Below are 20,834 nucleotides of genomic sequence, written 5' to 3'. Positions count from 1 at the left end.
GAGGTGTTACATATATATCATCCAATAACTTGAAAGTAAAATTCATATGATCTTTATGCAACATAGTTATGTCATGATAATATTCTTTGTGCAGAATAACAAATTTATAATAAGCATATCAAATATGTTTTCCTTAAACTTACTTATAATGCATTTCATGATCATCACAAGTGGGTCATCTACCCTAATATTTGAGAAAATAAAGTTCACAAAAATCACAAAGGGTAGAAATTCATAAAATAATAAGAGAAGTTAAGAAGGTAGAACCCGATATTCGCCGCTTTCTTCCTGATTTAATGCTTTAATTGATCACCTTTGTCATATGAATGACCTTTAAATTCTCCTTGGTTGTTTCACTGTAGTGTTTATTGCCCCAGTGCAAACAAGAACTTTCACGATTCCACAAACAAAACCATTCTGTGTGAGAATTTGTTGTCCTTCAGAATTTCGTTCGGAATTACTTATGGCGAAGAATAAATCTTATTAACCCACTGATCCGCAAACTCTAAGCGCAAGCCATCAATATTCTAGGCCATTGACTCATTATCCACCTGTATCATTCTGTTAATTGACTAATCAATGGTGATGATAAAATTTCCATCATGTTCTTTTCTTTCTCATGCATTTCTTTTTTTGTAACTTCATTTTCTCAAAGAAAGACAACGCACTACAGTCACAAATGCATCATCCACATGCCACATATTGTTTCGTCCCGTTTCCAGTGAGGGACGTATGATCACCCTAATGAATTGTAAGAAATTTGTCCGGCCTTAATTTCCAGTAACAGCAAAATACAGTGAGCCGCTGCTTCAAGTAAATGCTTTGAATTCATTGGTTTGATTACACAGTGTCTTTTTCGTAATACAATATCTCTTTAAGATTGTTAGAAAAATAGGTAAATAGAAACGAAAAAGATAATAGCTTTGAGTGAGGCATGGATAAATCGACTTTCTTTAAAGAGATATTGCCCGTATATACATTGGGGGAAAATACAAGTAATTTTCTTCAGAATACAACAAAGTCTAGATTATACATGCAGATTTTTTTACGTGCTACTTCAAGAATATCCTTCTATTTATAGAGTTTGGGACATGACTTTTCAAATAGTCATGTCCTTTCATGAATAGATGTGTCTATTCAATTTAACACCTCTTATATTAGAAACTATCTAACATGTGGCCATATTGTCGAGTATTTGACAGCCAGCTCATTCTGTACAACAAGACTTGATAGACAGCCATCCAATACCAGCAGCCTAGATCTCTCCTTCTTGTGAGTTGCTGCCCATATTTTGAAAATTTTCCATCGAGGGTGTATAGTGAGATTTCTTCGCGTTAATCGGAGATTTCGATTAAGTCATAAGCATAAAGAAATTTCTCATAAAGAATATTTCTCCTTTTTATGAATTTTATATAAGATAAATCTGAATTAATTGGTCAATCAGTAAGTATTAAATACTAAATAATCATATTGTTGGAAAGTGTTATTCAGTCGATCCATCCATAAGGGGTGTTAATTAGTGCATTCGTTCATTAACTTTTCTTCCTCCTAAACCTTACCTATAATGTTTAAATACACTTGTAAGAAAATAGATGATTCAACTTTGCATCCTAAAGGATATCTAGGTTATGGGACAAAGGGAGTTTATCCAGCTTTGTGAGAATTCTGACGACCGGTGACACGGATCGTGAATGCTGCAAATTCTCATCCGTGGAAAAACCAAGTCTACTAACTAGCATTATACCGATTCATATAGTACATATAATAACAAATAAATTTAATCATTGACCTACACTCTAGAGATGCCTTATATGGTGGTAATATTAATACAAGAATCTAGTACCACACATGGAACGAGGAAGGACACAAAGATAATATCCTTTTAAGGATACAAGGATTAAAAGAATATACTCACAATAATGAATAATTTACTGGTGGTATTTTAGGAAGGAGTGAACCAGGGAAAGCTCAGACAGGACATATTCCCTAGAATATTCCAGTCACCGGCAACCAATCGCCGCTTACGCCCCTAGTTTTGCATAATTTCATTTTTTTAATTATAAAAAACCATTAATTCTCGATAACCGTTAATTTTTCCTAACAGCTCCATTTCTTAAATAATTTTTTGTTTATCCGTACCAAAACCACAAGTCCACGGCCATAAACATGGCCTTGTTGTTTGCTAAGGGTGACCTTTGGGGTATTACGAAAGGCCATTTTTGCCACGTATTTGCCACCTCATCTAGATATCTGCTTATCTATCTTTTAATTTGAACGTAAATTAGCCCTAACCTCATCATCTAATCTCGTATTATCTCCTGACGATTTGATAGATCAGGTCTAATATGTGATTAAGCAAAGCCTTGTCGAAATTCCACTTTTTCAATTTAAATTCTGTTTTATCATTTTTAGTTCACATGTCTATTTATTTTTCAACTGATCATTTCAAATATTACTTTAATTCGTGATTAAGACTTTGTTTCCACGTGAAATAAGACGATGGCTGAAGTAGTTAAGATCTGTATAAATTACTTTAGATGTCTTTATTTACTCGCAATATAATGTTAACCAAAGAGGTGAACAACACTAAATCGATAAATTCATTTCCCCCGAATAGTCATTTTTCAGATCCTATAACTAAAGAATAGTTATTGTCATGAAATTTTAAATTTCACAAATAAAATTTCAAAATATTATCATAAAATTTCACCTATAAAATTTAAAACTCCATTACAACGATTAGTTCTCAAATATAGAGCCCAAAAAAGGGCAGTAGGCACTTTCCACGTCAATAACACCATTCCTCCTCCTCCTTTTTTTTTTTAACTGTTAATTTGTTTTGTATTCCATTACAAAAACAATAATTAAATCATTTGATAAGTGATTTTTATTTTTACACTTAAAAAGGCTAAAAATAAGGCAGAAGAAATTTTTAGATAATCGTTTTAGTCAATTCAAAAGTAAAAAGCTTAGTATTAATTAAACAATGTTCTCCTTTGAAAGCGGAGGCTGAATGATTCACTAATTTTGGTGAGCAATCGGTCATGAGAAGTATTAGCCCATGTGATGAAAAAGGACCTCAAATAAAGTAATGGTGCATCATGCAGCATCTCTCTTTCCCTAAGATTGAGATTGTTATGATGAGCTGTTTAAATTTTTAATTTTCGAAGGTTTATGTTATCTTTATTATACTGATTTCTTTTGAAGACAGGCTTACAAGTTACAAGTAATATAAATGTATCTATGGTTATTAGTTTATTCAAGAAACTACTCTCAATGACGTTAAGGATGGATAGTTTTGAACTTTTTGACTCTACATGTTCTATAGGTAAATCTTTTAGGTCAAAAGACAAAACTTAGAGCTGGTTTGAATTGACTTTTTAAAAGAAATTTATAAGCTAAAAGTCATAAGTTGGGTATTCTCAACTTTTGACTTTTGTATATTTTTTTTACCTAAAAATAAGTACTTTAAAAATGTTTTTTATTTTTCCCAAACACCATAAAAAGTAGAAAAGAACTTAAAAGTCAATAAGCACTTAATAAGTCAATCCAAACACCCTCTAAATTTGAAGTTTTGTCCATGAGCTAAGCTAGATAAAAAAATTTAACACCTCGAAGGTCATTTTTGTAAATCACCCGATTTTATTTCATTTGTCATGCGTATTGCATGTTTGACCTAATTCGGTCAACCTTATTAACCTTGTAGCCATGCCACGTGAAAAGCGGTCTTCGTTGCAGTCCCATTGACAATCAATTACTACCTAATTTCTTTTTCTATAGTATATATATTGTTTTCTAAATTCCCATGAATCAGGACTGCAGAAAAATATTTGAATATAATTGATCCAAGAGGAAAGGGAAGGGAATACACGTGATTCTGGCCGTTATGGCAATCATTTTCACAGTTTTGTGTGTAGTGCGTACCTTAAACACCTACACAAGTGTCAATTTTTAGTTAAAAAACAAAGAGCCATGTTTATACAACCACTTTTGTTTTAGTCAAGATCTTAATTCTTGATTGAGAATCATTAGTTTCCTGAAAAAAGTAAAAATTATACATCTCACAGTCTATATTTTATTCTTAACGAACAAATTGTCCTGCTAAACAACTGTAATTAGTAGTAGGAACAGTAATTTTGAGGAGGAAATGATCTCCGGTGTGATTTGATATTGACCTCTTTTAAAAAGAATATATAACTAAAATAACATTTGTAACGGATTATAAATCAGAATCTCCCACCAATTGAGTATATATTCTTGCAATTTTGCTTTGATGCTCCTTTCCCGTGCCTCGTTTAGATCTTTAATTCCTAAAATTCTTCACTGTTTTCTTTCTTTATTGGGAATATCAGTGAGTTGTTATGGGGGAAAAAGTGTCATCGCACTCCAACAAGAAAGGAACTTTAGCAACATGTTCACGAATAATTTAATTACAGAATATTTAAAAATATGGTTTATACTTGTATTTGTCAATGTAAGAAATTGTTACGTTAACAAGTCACCAAAAGAAAGAAGAAATTATGAGTTGATTATAAATGTCTAGTACTACGTAGTACGTACCAACTACTTGATTCTCCCTTTTTTTTTTTTTTTGGTTAAAATATCACCAGTGTGATAGAATAGGTCGATTAGTCTAAGAGATTTAGAATACAATTCTGTCAACTTAACAGGTCCATCTCATCCCTTGAAAAAGAAATGCCAAAGTCTAAAGGGTCAATGGTTTTTGGTTCCACTTGGGAATTGTTTGCAAGACATGAATCGTATTTGGGGGGATAAAATAAAACTAATTTCTCATGAAGTTTTTGGTAGCTTAAATTAATGTTCCTACTTGGGCTATTTAATTGTGACTTTCACGTTTTCGTTCAAGTGTCTTCGCATATCTAATCGAATATAATTTTTGACTTTCCAAAACTCAATATTCTCATCCAATTTGATGGCGTGGATTTCGTACAGGCTGAAAGTCTTACATTTTTTATGGATGCAACAGAAAATTAAAAGGGTGATATATCTAAACGCAAAAGCTAGAGAGGGGGAAGAAAGAGTGCACCCGGATGAAATTATATCGAAAAGATACAATAGTAGGTGCTTATCTTTGGCTCAAGTTATTTATACGCACAAAAATTTATACATATTTAAGAAATTTAAATATTTATTGTTAGACTAACTCTAGACCACATTTTCACAAAAAGGAGTAATAATTTAAAAAAAAACAAACATAGGTGCTCATGCGTATGTCGGTATATGATGGTAGAATTCTTAGATTTGTCATTGACAAAATATTCAAAGTGAGGCGATATATGTATGTATTAATTGCTATTTGCATACCTAAATGGCATGTAGACTAGTAATATTTTAAAGGCCAAAGTCATAGATGGACTCCTGAACTTATCCTGATTTTTCATTTAGGCCCCTTAACTGAAACGTTGACCATCTGGATCCTCGAACATAAGATAAACTGTGCCATTTAAACCCCTCGTGCCAGCTGGGCACACGTGTACAGTGCACTGCTTTAAACAGAGCGTGAGAGACCAAATTTTTTCTTTTTTTTTTTTTAAATTTTAATCATTAAAAATTAATTTTAACAAAAATTCTATTTTAAAATCTATTTAAATAATTAAAAAAATTTGAAAAACCCAACCCATCCTCTCCGTGACTTTCACGTTTTGGAAGAAAATGTCTTCGAGTAGGTTTTTAAAAATACTTGTTACCATCAGAGTTGGAGCCATCATTATACTTATAGGTTCGACAGAATTAGTAGTTTTGACATTAAACTAGTATTTGTGTTAAAATTATATGTACATATAATTTATCCAATATGAAAAAAAAAATTATAATCCACTACTCATAAATTAAAATTTTTGAATACGTCTTTGACCAGCATTCTTGTCCAATTTTATAGTAAAACGAGATTTTTGTGTGGGTTGAGAATTGAGAATATTACCTTGATGCAACGGGAAATAAAAATGTCAAGTAAACAGCCAAAGAGAATCCTTTTGGCATAGAAAAAGATGTGGTTTCCTTGCAGTGTGATGATATCCACATAGTTTCTCTGCTTTTTCATTTTCATACACTTACACTTAAATATGGGAATGAAATTCACTGTTAATTTCTCCACCTCAGAAACTAAACACACTCATATCTGCACTTCACATCTCTCCTGCTAACTTCATTTAGACGTGCTAGCTACCAAGCAACGATGCAATTTTTCCAGAAAAGCTGAACTAATTACAAAGATGCAAGAAATTACTCCAATACTTTTGATAAAAAACAAGCAAAGTATCACTATTCAGACTACTCCATCCGTCCATTTTTTCTGTCTATTATATTAAAAATTGATGTCCATTTTTATTTGTTCAATTTGAAAAATCAAGACAGAATTTATCAATTATAGCTTGTTTGGCCAAGCTTTTGGGAGGCCAAAAATACTTATTTTTCTGAAATGTGCTTATTTTTAAAAAGTAAAGTGTTTGGCCAAGCGATAAAATAAGTCCTTATGGGAAGCATCAAAAACTGTTTTTGAGAAGTTAAAAAAGAAGCTTTTAGAGGAAAAGCACATATGAGATGATACACTTAAAAATACCTTCTAAAAGTTTGACCAAACACTAATTACTACTCAAAAGTGCTTTTAAATCAATTGATCAAACACAAACTGCTTCTTCTAGAAAAAAACATTTTTCAAAATAAGCTAATTTTAGGAGTTTGGCCAAACAGGCTATTCGTTCCCAATTTATCCTTATTATTAACTATAATAATTTTTTAAAATATTAAATTTATTATATCTGAATTTCAAAATTATAATCCCAAAATAACTTAGTCCAAGAACCACGTGACCGCATGGTCTGTAGAGGTGGATTATAGGTACACATCAATCCACATCCATCTATTTAAATATACGTCCCTAATCAGGATCTATTGGACCTAAACCGCCGAAGGATTTGGATTCAATTGGCAAAATTTATTCACATTTGATGTTTAGATCAACTATTAATGTTATTTATTATAATTAAGTTAGACATTGTGTTATAATAAAGTTATAAATTGTGATAAAAATATATATTAATCAAATGATAAAAATGTATATAATAAGGTCACATATATTTGTTAACAAATTGATCTGGACGTAGACAGCACGAGTAATAAGGAGTAGTCGTATTTTGGTAGATATAATTGAGGGGCCGTTTTGTGGAAAATAAGAAGCGCCAATTACTGAAGGGGTGTTACGTATTTGTGATGCGGCAGCTTGATCCGCTCTCTCTTCAGCACTGCTACCAATTCCTCGAGATTATCCATAAATCTTCTTCTTTCTTTTATTCTATCTCTAATAATTTTTTCTTATTAGTTTATTCAGTCATGTCTCACGAGTTAAACCACCTAAACTTGAATAACTATAAACCCAAAGGCTAAAAGGAAAGCAAAAGCTAATTAAGTACAGTAATCTAAACCCGAAGAAAATTGAAAACAACACAAACAACGTGAGAGAGAGAGAGAGAGAGAGAAAGCAAATGAACTGCTCCCTCAAAACCACCTTTATCTCCTTCTGTATATTCACACCTAATCCCTAAGCTCATATCTTATTTCTGCTTTTAGACCTCAGCACATTGTTTGTTAATACATCTTAAGATTCTAGAAGACTGTAGAAGAGTGAGAGAATTGAAATGGTAATGGAGGATAACGAGAGTTGTGGTAGTAGAATAGTGGATTCTGCACCTACGAACAGCAGGCAACAGAGGAAAAAGATGGAGGTTTATAATGAGGTTCTTCGTAGACTTAAACAATCTGATAATACTGAGGCTCAACAGCCTGGTTTTGATGACGAGCTTTGGTCTCACTTTAATCGCCTTCCTACTAGGTAACTCTCACTAAGATGTCATATGATTGCTTAATGTATAGACGAATTGAGTTGATTATGCCTAGATTTGTTCCTTTTTTTTTTTTTGACACTTTCATTGTCTTATCGCAGTTAATATTTTTAGGTTGTATATACTCGTTTCCTTTTACTAATGTGAAAAGTTTCAGATCGAAATAAGAGTTAAATGAAGCATGTCAATTTGCTTTTGTTGGTAATTCGTCTGGTTTGCAGATACATTCATAGATGTGTTAATATAATGCTTTGGATGCAGGAAGTTGCAAATTGCCGAACCTTAGTGAATTAAGCTGGTGCGTTTTTTCAAATTGATTTACTGATTAAGTTGTTTTTGCATTTAAGGTACGCGTTAGATGTGAATGTTGAGAGTGCAGAAGATGTACTCACGCACAAGCGGTTACTATATCTCGCACATGATCCAGCTAATAGACCTGCCTTTGATGTCCGGCTGGTGCAGGTTAGTTACTTTTGCCGGATAGAACACTAAAATGTTCATGTTTCTAGACTAATGGAATACTAGTAGTTCAGCTATTGGCATATTAATATCATAAGTGCATGCATGATGTGTTGGAATAGGTAAGGAATTGAGTTTGTAAGGTAAAACATGTGCATCTGTAAAGGTTATACTTTACAACGCATTTCATTGAATTAGATTTCATCAGCTTCCTTCACCTCAACCCCTTCAATTTATGTTTCATCTGCATCCAATGACGTCTCAAGTTTCTGTAATTTCATTTCCATTTCATTCATTTTAACTGGATCCTTCACGACAATGCTAATTGCATGCATTTTTTTTATCTTCTATCTGACTCAAGCTACTTGTACTTGCGTGTTGAATCAAACGTGGCATTATGCAGGTTGCTCCAGTTTCTGATGGAAACTCAATAGATGTTGTTCCATTTAATTCCGCAAAGAAGGAAATTAGCCGAAGGTACCTTAAAAAACTTTTCTCCATAGGACATCTTACTGTCATTGGGTACTGTTTTTTGGTGCTTTGTCGCATCTGTAAAGTATTCCATCAGTATGACTTCCGTCATTTGATTATTCTAAAATGTTCCCTCCATATTAATGTGCAGTGTCCTTCCTCTACCTGCCTTTGGTTCTTCCCCTAATCTCGAAGCACTTGCTCTTGAAGCTAGCAAATCTGAAGTTCACGATGAGGACAGTGCTACTGTTACTTGTGGAAATTTGTTACGGTATACAATCTTGATATTTTAATTTGTTATCTTAATTTATGTTTTGAACTCCTCTATCCCTTTAACATGATGATGATGCATAGAGGACGCCTGCAAAAAGCTTGGAATAAACTGTTTCCAGTTTGTTGCTGTAATCATTCTCATTGTTATGCTGAAATTTGTGTTTTTAACTCATCACTATAATGCGTACGCATGACCTTCACTCATTTGAAAATTGTGATTACATTAATTTCATCAAGGTGGAAAGCATTTCAACTCTGTTCCCTTTTTCTGCATGCCATTTCTACATATATTTTGGCGCCATTACTAAACATGGTACATAATTATGACAGGCCCATGCATGAAATTACATTTTCAACTGTTGACAAGCCAAAGCTCCTCAGCCAGGTAGTTGGATGTGCTTTTATTGTTATTTTTTGATAGGTACTGAAAGAATATTCTTGATGTAAGGAGGGGGGCAACTTTAAGAAAGAGCTGGACAGAAGTACAGATGTGCTTTATTGTTTGATATACTATTATGCTTGATAGAAATGTACACCCTTGCTGGTGTAGAGGTGGGAGCAAAACTGAGCTTTGATTTGACAGTTAAGACAGCTCATGTTTCTAATATTAAAACCAATATCTACCAACACACGTATAGTTTTTATTATGTCTGAATCTTAATGGTTCCTTTCTGGGTGTTGAGGGTTGTGGGGTGGGGTGGGGGTGGCGGATGGATAGTTATTTGACCAACATGCTTGAAGGTACGGACTATTGTGGTTTTATGACCTGAGGTTTCGAGAACCATAGGTGAAACGGCAAACTTGTTTTTGGTGACACAATAATTCATAAAAGCCTGCCTGTTCTTTTTGGATTGTGATGTGGTACTGTTAGGAGGACTGTATTTTCCGGACTACAAATTTTGCAGCTTATATTAATTCACATATGATTAAAAAAACTGTGAAGCATTAATGAATTCGTTCAATGTGTGACAGTTAACTTCATTACTAGCTGAGCTTGGGCTGAATATCCAGGAAGCACATGTATTTTCCTCTGTTGATGGCTACTCCCTAGATGTTTTCGTTGTTGATGGTTGGCCCTATGAGGTATATTTTCAGCCATTACCTCATTGCTTTTATACTGTTGCAATATCTCCTATTATATCTTTTCACCTAATACGAAGAATTGGTAGATAATGTAACATATTTTACCTCTATTTAGCTTTTTCTTCTCTCCTCTCTTGGGTATGCAGTAAATATATCACTCTCTAACAGAAGTTATGCAGTTGTTTCATGTTATTATTTGGGAAAACAATTTTTGATAACTTTTCATCTTCAATCTCTAAACTAGGGAGAAGAAAGTATTGGTTCACAAAGTGATTTTCATTGGCTCGTGGAACGGGGCACTTTCTGTAGTTGCTTACTAAGTAAATATTCAGTGTCGTATTTCCATGTGTGTGCATAATTTAGTACCTATCTCTTGAGAAAGAGTGAATAAGTGGCCACTGTTACCTTTCTTGGATAAGTGGGGTTAATGCTTTTTTAAGATGACAACTCTATCACTCAATTAAAGGTAAGGATGCTGAGGGATGCTTCTTTTCCTGTGGTCTCATTTCTGGTGGTTTCTTGTCAGGAAATTGAGCAGCTTCGCATGGCGCTGAAAAGAGAAATTCTTATGATGATTGAGGTATCTCCTAGTTTTTCCTACCCAAGTTAAGCCAACCAATTTTCAGGAAAATCCTTAGTGCTAATGTCTATGATTTCTTCAAATTTCTAGATTTAACAATTCAATGGGGTCTTTTTTAGTCTATGATCAAATTTTTTCCTAATGGTGGTCAGAAATCACGATGGATTCTATCTGTATGGTCCACTTCTGCTGATTTATGCATATCATGCTACTGTGGCCTTCTATTGTTGTCAATCCTTTTGTTGGGACAAGTTTTTGAAGTCCAATGCTAATTTATGTGCTCATATTTTTAAGTTTGCACCTGCATCAGTAGGAAATACTATTAACTAATAAATTGGGTTCCCTTCCCATTCATAGACATGAAGCTTGCATATTTTGTTAATACATCTTGAGGTGTAGCTTCTTTGAATGTCCATATAATAGTTGCCAGTATGGTTGGTTCCAACATACCTCAAACAAGTAATCCTCTGAAGATTTGTTCCCCTTCCCTCCATAATCTGGTTTGGTTAGACAAAAGATGTAACCTCAACATAGAGCCGCAATTGATTTGCATTTGGATCCGTGATAAATTTTCGGATGCTGCTATACATGCTGCTCACCCTTCTCCTTGTTTTTGTTAGTAGTTATAATCCCTTATCTCTATTTGGAGTTGATAAGATTGGAACATAATACTATTTCATTTATTAGAAATGCCACTGATCTTTGAAGAGATTTCTACTTAAAAATGTGGAGTAATTGAAATGGTTTGGTGTAGTATGGTGTCCTCATGTTTGTTATGTTTGTGTCCAAGTTCTCAGTTCCTGGGTGGCCCCTTGAGATCTTGTCAATGGGGAAACTAGACTTATTTTTAGATTGTCCCACATTGGTTGAGGAGTGGGTGGTTGTCTCCTTATCTACTTTTTGGAAATTCTTGCCTCATGAGCTAGCTTTTGGGTTGACTTAGGCCCAAAATCCATTTTCTTAACAAAATATTAGAGCATCCCTATTCAAATGTTAAGCCCTCATGTTATGTTATCCACGGTTGAGTTGTCCAGGGTTCGGTGTGTTAGGGTATTAAGTATCTCACATTGTTCGCGGGTATGAGTTGTTCTCTTATGGTCTTAGGAAATCCTCATATCTTGAGCTAGCTCATGCGGTTAGTTAGGGTAAGGTCCATTTTCTTAACAATTATTAGCTATCTCTTGTTCAGTTGTTTCCGAGGAATCTCTTCTTGTTCAGTTGTTTGCTAGGAATCATGTGTCACCATGCAGTTATGCTTCTGTAACCTGCAGATCTCTACTTTAGGGCATCTATCCTTGTGCAATTATAGGCATATCACACACATTTCCAGGACTCATTGTTCTGCTATCTGTATTTAATTTCGTCCGATGGTCGCTGTTAGGTTTCATTATCAAAATGAAAATTCTGAAATATGGTACCCATTTCCCGAAACACCAAAAATTTCAAGCATAAATTCACATGCCTGGAGAAACTGAAATTACAATAGAAACACTTGCCTGCGAAATGAATAGATTTGTTCGTTTTTACTCTACATGAAACTCTGCAGTTACTAAGAGGTATATTTTGCTTACATGTTTCGACTTTTTGAGAAATATAAGTTTCACCGGTTTGTGGCCTAGTGGTCAATGAAGTTGGTTGAGAACCATGAGGTCCTGGTTCAGATCCCAGCGGAGGCAAAAACACTAGGTGATTTCTTCCCATCTGTCCAATCCTTGGTGGACAGAGCGACCCGGTACTGTGCTAGTGGGAGGTAGCAGGCACCCCGTGGAAGTAGTCGAGGTGCGCGCAAGCTGGCCCTGACACCACGGTTATCAAATAAAAGAAATATAAGTTTCACCAGTTATTTTGCTTGGTTATATTTAATTATTGTTTAACCAGAGTAGTGCGATGCAGAAATCTTCACCAAGTCAAAGTCCATCAGAGTCTTTTAGAAAGGAGACCAAAACAGTGGTCAAATGTGAACTTGATCCCGTGACAATACCTTGTGATGGTATTGATGTCTGGGAAATTGATCATCAGCTTCTAAAGTTCGGAAACAAGATTGCTTCTGGTTCATATGGTGACTTGTAAGTTTGTCATGCATTAAATCATATTCATGATTCATGATTCATTTTTCGTTTTAAAGCAACTTATTTGGTTATCTGATTGTTTCAGATACAAAGGTACATACTGCAGTCAGGAAGTAGCTATCAAGATCCTCAAATCTGAGCGCTTGAACACAGAATTGCAAAAGGAGTTTGCCCAAGAAGTTTATATCATGAGGTTTGTTGGATAGCATAGTACCTGTGGAGGTTATGGCTGTTTTATATAAACTTTGACTTCTTTCTCTGTGCTTGGCTTGTTCTGATCCGACATCTTCATTCTTAGTGGCCAATATCCTTTCCGTCTCTAGTTCTATTTTGTCCTGAGATTACTTTTGTATCTTGTGAAGGAGCAACATTTGTGTTATTGCAATAATTGTGGGAGAACTGCTTTTATTTCTATATTGTGCGAGAGTAGGCACCCATTTTCCTACTGCTGCATGTATACATGCTGACGTGCATATGTTCCCACCTTGCTGATATTTTAAGAAAGGTCGTATATGTTACTTTCTTCTGCGTTAGGAAAGAGTAGCTTAAGGAAATAACAAAAATTGCTCATATCGGATGAGTCACTATGTTTCAATAATACTTTAGATTGCCATTGCTATCATCCCTAATTAATCAGCCAATATTTCTCTCCTTTTCTATGCATTTGTTCTATTTTCCATTCTTGGATGCAATTGGGTGTGTTGGGTAGCCAAGGACTATATATAATTTCAAGATTTAATTTCTCTGACACTTTATTTGTGTCTGTGCTTGCAGAAAAGTTCGTCACAAGAATGTTGTGCAATTCATAGGGGCATGCACTAAGCCTCCAAACCTGTGTATAGTGACAGGTATATGAATAGCTTAGTCAGGGACACTTAAGCTTCAGACAGCATATTTTGTTTGAAAGCGTGGTTGTCTTCTCCTTGCCTTCTCCAAATAAATTTCTTGCTTATGATTTTACTTTTTTTCCCTTAACCGTAGAGTTTATGTCTGGAGGAAGCGTATATGACTATTTACACAAACAAAAGGGCAGTTTTAAATTTCCTACTTTGCTCAAAGTAGCAATTGATGTATCAAAAGGAATGAATTACCTGCATCAGAATAACATCATACATAGAGACTTGAAGGCTGCCAATCTACTGATGGATGAAAATGAAGTAAGATACTATCTCATTAAGCACAATAATTTAGTAAATGTTTCTCGTCTATGGTATTGCTAGATGTTTTCAGCTGTCAATGTTGTATATTAAGATTGATTAATCTCATAATATGCACCAGTCCAATTTCTATCATGACTAAGTGAATATGAGAGTGAATCTTGCTTTAGTAAGTTCTATTCTGTGCAACTTATATTCAACTGCTTATACTCATGGAGACAACCTCATAGTCCAAAGGATTAGTTCTTCAATTGCATATCGGATAGCCATTGGAGATGTCATCCTAGGATTAATTAGACTTTTAAGGAAAAAGTATCTCTACTTATGCTTTATTAATAATGTTTTCTTTTCTACTCTTTTGCTAAGTGAAGTTATGTTCATCTTATTGATGAGCTTCTCTAACTCTTGACATATCCAAAATAGAGATACTATAAAGATAACCCATGTTTGGGTTTTGGGGTTTCCATGGAAATTTCATGCTTTCATTGTAAACATAAGATATGTAAACTTAGCAATAAAATCATCTTTTAGTTTGAGCATTATCATGAATTTCAAGTTTGACGGGATAGCCGGAACCAGATCTGCATGTTAAATATTAAGGCTATAACTTGTTTAAGAATGGGAAGGTAAAGACAAGGGGGAGGGTGTAAACTCTTCCCAACACTTCGGCGGATAGGGGAAAATACATTTTTCTCTTGATTTTTCTATGAATTTAGCAGGTAAGCTATAAGCAGATTCCCTAAGTTGAAATGAGACAACGAGAGGAACTTATGCCTCAAGGCTGATAATTACTAACTCATAATATACTATTCTCTATACAACACATGGAAAAGCTGATTGTAACGAAGCAATCAAAATCATTACTGTCTGATAGCCTTCTTTAGTAAAAATTTTTGGAAGGTTCAGAGAAGTTACCATGCTATGATTTGATGTTTACTTTCAACTATCTCTTTGTCTGAGAAAGTACAACAGCTCTACCTTTCTATAGATTAGTCTTAGACTGTGGATGAAAGTGTGAAATGGATTCAGGGTTTTAATTCTCCTTTCATTTCCTAAATTTTGAGTTTTCATCAAATTTTATTTGTACAGTTCGAGTAGAGTTAAACCCTTTGGTGAATTTGCTTGGACTAACTAAATACTATGTTTTTGGCATCACTTGTTTGGTTGTAGCATTAGTACCTTTTCTTGGATTTTTAATTAGTTCATCCTCTCAATCTTTTGAAATCAGTTGGTAAATTTTGAGAATAAAAGTTAGATTTTTAGTTGTTTTGCACTGGACAGTCTGTTTCCATTCTCCTACTTATAGTATAAAAAGATCTGCTTTTATTTTTTAAATTTCTTGGAAATTTTATGCATCATGTCCCTTTTCCCACTTCAAGGACCTAAATGAGCTTGCCAAAGCCATGTAATAGCAAACTATCAATCTTCTCTTCAGCTTTCATTTCATAAATTATCAGTTCTTTCTTTCTTTTTCTTCTGGTTTCGTCTAAGCCGCTATGCTAACACAACATATTCTGTTTCATATCAACTTTTACCCATACTCTATTATTTCAGGTTGTTAAAGTGGCCGACTTTGGTGTTGCTAGAGTGAAGGCACAGACTGGCGTCATGACAGCGGAGACTGGGACTTATAGATGGATGTCCCCTGAGGTATGCTTTGGTGGTCAACATTAATGTCAACAGTGTATTTGGTCTTACAGCTACCTAAGCTAGCACTGAGCCAGTAAGAAATGAGCTTTGAGAGGGCAGATTTTGATGCAGATCTTAAATTTAAGTGTGCATATCAGATCCAACACCCAAAGTTGATCTGAGAAGAAGAAAGGGGGAAAGGGAGGGAGGGAGAGAGAGCGAGAGAGAGGAACTATTTATTCACACAATTGGTCGTTGTACTTCGTTGAAAAGCCGACGATGAAGCTATAGTGTGTTGGATTATGACCGAACACCTCTAGTCTAGCTTTAGGCTGGTACTTGCTTCTAAGGAGAGGGTCAGATTCTCAGTCTCTGAAAAAGGAAAAGGTCAGATTCTTAAGGGAGCTGCAAATTAGACTTCTAGTTTTAGCATTAACTATGGCTTCAGCTGAATTTTTATCATGCAATTTGTAATTTTCTTTATCCTACCCAAAAGAAAGTACATGCATGAGCTTTTTGTTCGAGTAGGCCAAAGTGGGTCGTACCAAATGCCCTGCATGACATCTGTTTGAGAAGTAGATCAAATACGATACTGTATCTTCTATCAGCCTATAGACTTCTAATGCAGAATAGCTTGTTTTTAATAACCGTGGTGTCCAGTCTAGCTTGCGCACACCTCGACCAGTTCCACGTAGTTCCTGCTACCTCCCACAAGCACAGAGGTACAGGCAGAATAGCTTTTTCCAAAGAATCTCCATACTTTATTAGATGTAGGTTTATTCTCTAGAGCTCTGGATAAGGATTAATTAGATGCCTTGTATTGGGAGGTGAGACTTTCATATCAGAACAGAGGCCAACATATCTGTCTATTTAAGCCCCATTTTGGGTTCCAAAATATGCTGAAGGCATAAAATTGGAGGGAGAAGAAGACGACTTAACTCTTTTATGTTGACTTTTGTATGTTCTTTGCAATTTGTGATTTACTTTTATTATTTTCCAAGTCTGAAGATTTTTTTGCCCTCATTTAATAGTTACTTTACCTGCATTTGCTTATAGCAGCTCTTTGTTCTTGAAGGTTATAGAACACAAGCCATATGATCACAAAGCAGATGTTTTCAGTTTTGGAGTTCTGTTATGGGAATTGATGACTGGAAAGGTATTTATTCATCTGTGGTTGTTAAATTTTGGTATTTAGTTACCTTTTGTTGTTTGTGTTTGGTTGTATTAATCTCTTTATTTGATGATCAGCTTCCATATGAGTACTTGACCCCACTACAAGCTGCAATTGGAGTGGTCCAGAAGGTATGGTATATTATCAAATGCGACCATGATGGTTGATTTGCATATTACTTGTGCCTACACAAGCAGGCAGAGACATAATAAAGAAATGCATATATGATGGTAACCGTTCTTTTCTAATGGATCAGGGGTTGCGACCATCTATTCCCAAACATACTCATCCAAAACTTGCCGAGTTACTTGAGAAATGCTGGCAACGAGATCCAACATCAAGACCTGATTTTCCTGAAATAATAGAGATATTGCAGCAAGTAGCAAAAGAGGTATAGTTATTTCTTGTATATTACTCGATCAATCCTATCTTTACTGTTGCTCCAATGAAAAATTTAATGCGTGTACATACAACACGAATGATTGATAGAGTAGACGTGGATCGATTCCCCTAGCGAAAACATCCATCTTTTTGTCAAGCTCCAATACATAGAGGTAGCTGAATGGATTAGTTTCTCTTTGTTGTTTGCCAAAATACAAGTTTGCAAAAAGAATGGTCACTTCTCACGAAGTTTGACACCCATAATGTGAATTTGTAATGAGTGATTAAGTTGGGATTCTTCTCGTCCAATCTTCAGCATCCAAATTCCAGCATCATTTTCCTTCTCCTCTTTGTTGTTACAATTGTGTAATAGTCATATAGCAGTATTTATTACTGCTTTGCTTTTGCTTTTGCTTTTAATACTTCAAAATTCCCCAACTTCTCCTCAAGTGAAAACTTGTTAAACATTAACATTCTGTTAACACTTTCTGTGGGACAGGTTGCAGATGAGGAAGATGATCGTCGCAAAGAGGAGAAGAAGTCATCTGGAGGATTCTTTTCAGTCCTCAGACGTGGACACAACTAAGTAGATAAACTTATAGGGAATGTTGATAAAAATTATAATCTTATAACACGACTTCTAGCTTCTTTATCCATATTGTACAGATTTTTTCCTGATCAATGTTGTCGTCATTTTCAATGGGAAGTTTTTGCTAATTCTTTTGAGATGAGGACGATGAGGACATGGACACCCTTCTTTCTTTCAGCATTTTCCTTCTTGTGTTCAAGAAGCTAGCCTAGAAGCTTTTGGGTTTTGTGTGGAGCTTGTAGACTCGAGCAACGTTTACCAGGGATAATGGTTCGGTTCACTCCTGATTTTCCTTGGTCTATGATGTTTGGTGATTGTACATGAACTTTCTGCTTTTTATATCTTAACAAGCAAATCTTTTTCTAGTTTTCAGTTAGTCGTATGTCTTTTGTTTTCTGTTCTCTCTATGTGTTGTTCTTGTTCTTGTTCTTGTTCTTGTTGCTCTTCTTCTTATTATTATTATTCTTTCTTCTTTTCAATAGAAATCTTCATTAAGAACATGATATGTCCAAAGGAGTCTACAACATCATGGACAATCCAACTCGGGAATATTCTTTCCCAAAAAAATTCATGCAACAATGAAATTGAGAGCTTGACTAAGTTATGAGCCATTAAACCTTCTAGGAATATATATAAACACAACATGATCTAGACATGAAGACATGTTAGAAATATCTTCACAAGCAATGTCCACGTCCCAAGTAACCTTAACAGTTTTCTTCAAGATGACAAGTGTAAATGTATAAAGACTTTAGTCTACTGAATATAAGCAAAGTTTCCATGGTATGCTCATATTGATTTTATTCAGTTAAAACACATCATGTTCTTAAAAATGGGCATGTCCAATTTTCAACCATGTCCATCTTGATTGCCATACTTTTTGTTCACCATGATTGATGTTGCAACCAAACGAACTTTGCAGAATGTCAAACGAAATGAAATGCAGTATGTGAAGCATTTGGAGATCCTATTGCCGAGACTGAAAGATTAACCAACATTCATCAATTACTAAATTTAGTATGTTCCGTGACCGGGCACGTTTGTCTGGGAAAAAAGAAAAAGACAAATATATCAGAGGGAAAGCAATGAAAGTGTAGTCTAGACTCTTGAGATTTTAAAAACATGTTTATGATTGAGAGGATATTTGAAATCAACCACTTAAATTCGTATATGATAGTAAAATCTTATATATTATTAATACAAATCCTATTTGAGCTAATAATATAATTTAAAGATATATATCTCTAAAGAGAAATTGAGAAGGAGATATTCCTATAAGGTATGGGTATGCACATTACGCGTGCACACCGTATTTATGATTAATTTTTTTTTAGAAAATAATATAATAATATTTAAAAGATGTGTTTGAATTATAAAGAGAATTAAATAAAAAATGGTAAAAAAAATTAAAATGTTAAATGTGTTTGATTCAGTTTAACTAAAATCGCAAAAATACCGGGGGGTTTTGCCCCGGGGGGTGGGGGTGGGGGTGTTTAGGGTAATGGAGGACCAAAACCCACTTTAAAAAGAAGGAAACAATTGTCATGTTTATTTTAACTTCCGTAAATTAATTCATAAAAATCATCTTTACTCTTTTTATAATTGGTAACTTTGATTCCCCAGCCGCCAGGGGTTAAATATAAAATTAAGAGAAACAAAATAGTCCATTGCGTCAAAATATTCGTAGATCAATCTCATGAAAACTTCTCAATAGTTTCTTCTTGTATAGACTCTAGTTAGAACAATAACGTATCTAATAATGACATCGCGAGTCTTTGTATTAAACTTGCAATAGATAACTTAGAGGGTGCTTAGCTAAGCTTTTAATTGGTAATTAGTTAAGTATTTTTTTTTTTTACTTATCTGCGCGTTTGGTAAATATCAAAGTGCTTATAAGTCAAAATTAGCTAAGAGCCATAAGTTGATTATCCCAAACTTATAATTTCATACTAGCTTATAATCACTTTTGAATTGACCAAAACTTTTATGATTTTGGCCCATAATATCTCCCTATTCTATTTTCACAATTCATCTTTTTATGTATTTTTTTTTGTAAATAGCTTTAAGGACAGTAATATATACTGAAATTAAAGGACTTTAAAGTATTCTACTTATTTAGGTAATTACTATTACTCTATAGTAGTAGTAGGTGTGTCAATGGTTCGGTTCAGCCGGTTATTTAGAAAAATTTATACCATAGCGATTTTTCGGTTAATCTACTATATCTAACCAAAATCAAACTTTTTGAACCATCCCAATCAAATTGGTTTTGCTTTGGTTTCGGTACGGTTCGGGTAATTTTTGGTATTTAAAAAGATTGCCTAATGCAATACAAAAACAAGTATAAATAAAATGCAACATTATTGATGACCTTCACAAATTTAACGACATCTACTTATAAGTAGCACACTACACTATGAAATAAATACTTACATCTATCTAATAGACGGGTTATTTCTTAGTACCAAAATATAATGGAGGTGTACTGATCTTTTGCTACAATCAGACTGTGCTAGTTGTTTTTTCTTTTATAAGGAGCACACTATGCTATGAAATAAATACTTACGTCTAATACACGGGTTATTCCTTAGTACCAAAAAATAATGAAAGTATACTGGTCTTTTGCTACAATCAGATTTTGCTAGCTGTTTTTTCTTTTTTAAATGATCGAAGGGATCTCTATTTGTTTCAATATTTCACTATCTTTTACAATAATCCCCTTTGATTTGGACTTTAGGATTTATCTCCACAAGAAGAATCCTACTTTAATATGTACTGAACCGGATTATTATTTATATATGAACATGTCTATTTAAGGGGAAAAAGAAAAAAACGATATTCAATAGTAGTTTTTACTTTTGAGGATTTTATACACCATAGATTGTTTTAGACATTATCAATCGTATTTGTATATTGAGTTGATCTCTTTCTATGTGTTCACTTGAACTAAAAAGTACATTTTTAATCACCAGTTCATACTTTGCAAGGTGATTTTGGACTCTGTTAATAAAGTAGCTGTCATGAAAGCTCCTTAAAATTACAATAAAAGAACTTCATATATTGTTCTAATTAAATTGTCATGTAGAATCTTGGGACGTTGATTGAAGGGCAAG

General features: G+C 34.2%; 1 protein-coding gene across 1 annotated transcript; it reads left to right on the top strand.

Annotated features, from left to right (window-relative positions):
- The first annotated feature begins 7,232 nt into the window (after positions 1-7,232).
- LOC132606664 (serine/threonine-protein kinase STY46-like) lies at positions 7,233-18,086 on the top strand. The gene is made up of 16 exons (XM_060320259.1): positions 7,233-7,849; positions 8,207-8,321; positions 8,722-8,795; positions 8,941-9,060; positions 9,393-9,447; positions 10,035-10,145; positions 10,672-10,725; positions 12,619-12,791; positions 12,880-12,987; positions 13,569-13,642; positions 13,776-13,951; positions 15,506-15,601; positions 16,656-16,736; positions 16,829-16,882; positions 17,008-17,142; positions 17,632-18,086. Exons 1-16 carry the CDS (start codon positions 7,656-7,658, stop codon positions 17,716-17,718), a joined length of 1,707 nt encoding a protein of 568 aa, XP_060176242.1. The 5' UTR covers positions 7,233-7,655; the 3' UTR covers positions 17,719-18,086.
- The last annotated feature ends 2,748 nt before the right edge of the window (positions 18,087-20,834 follow it).

The sequence above is a fragment of the Lycium barbarum genome, chromosome 8 (assembly GCF_019175385.1).
Source record: "Lycium barbarum isolate Lr01 chromosome 8, ASM1917538v2, whole genome shotgun sequence".
Classification (NCBI taxonomy): domain Eukaryota; kingdom Viridiplantae; phylum Streptophyta; class Magnoliopsida; order Solanales; family Solanaceae; genus Lycium; species Lycium barbarum.
This window is presented reverse-complemented; position numbering and strand designations above follow the sequence as displayed.

Bases quoted from the DNA above. Each gene is read 5' to 3' on its own strand.
- LOC132606664 (XM_060320259.1), top strand. From the start codon at position 7,656: ATGGTAATGGAGGATAACGAGAGTTGTGGTAGTAGAATAGTGGATTCT. The intron at 9,061-9,392 runs GTATACAATCTT...TAATTATGACAG, and splicing joins ACTTGTGGAAATTTGTTACG to GCCCATGCATGAAATTACAT. The intron at 12,988-13,568 runs GTTTGTTGGATA...CTGTGCTTGCAG, and splicing joins CAAGAAGTTTATATCATGAG to AAAAGTTCGTCACAAGAATG.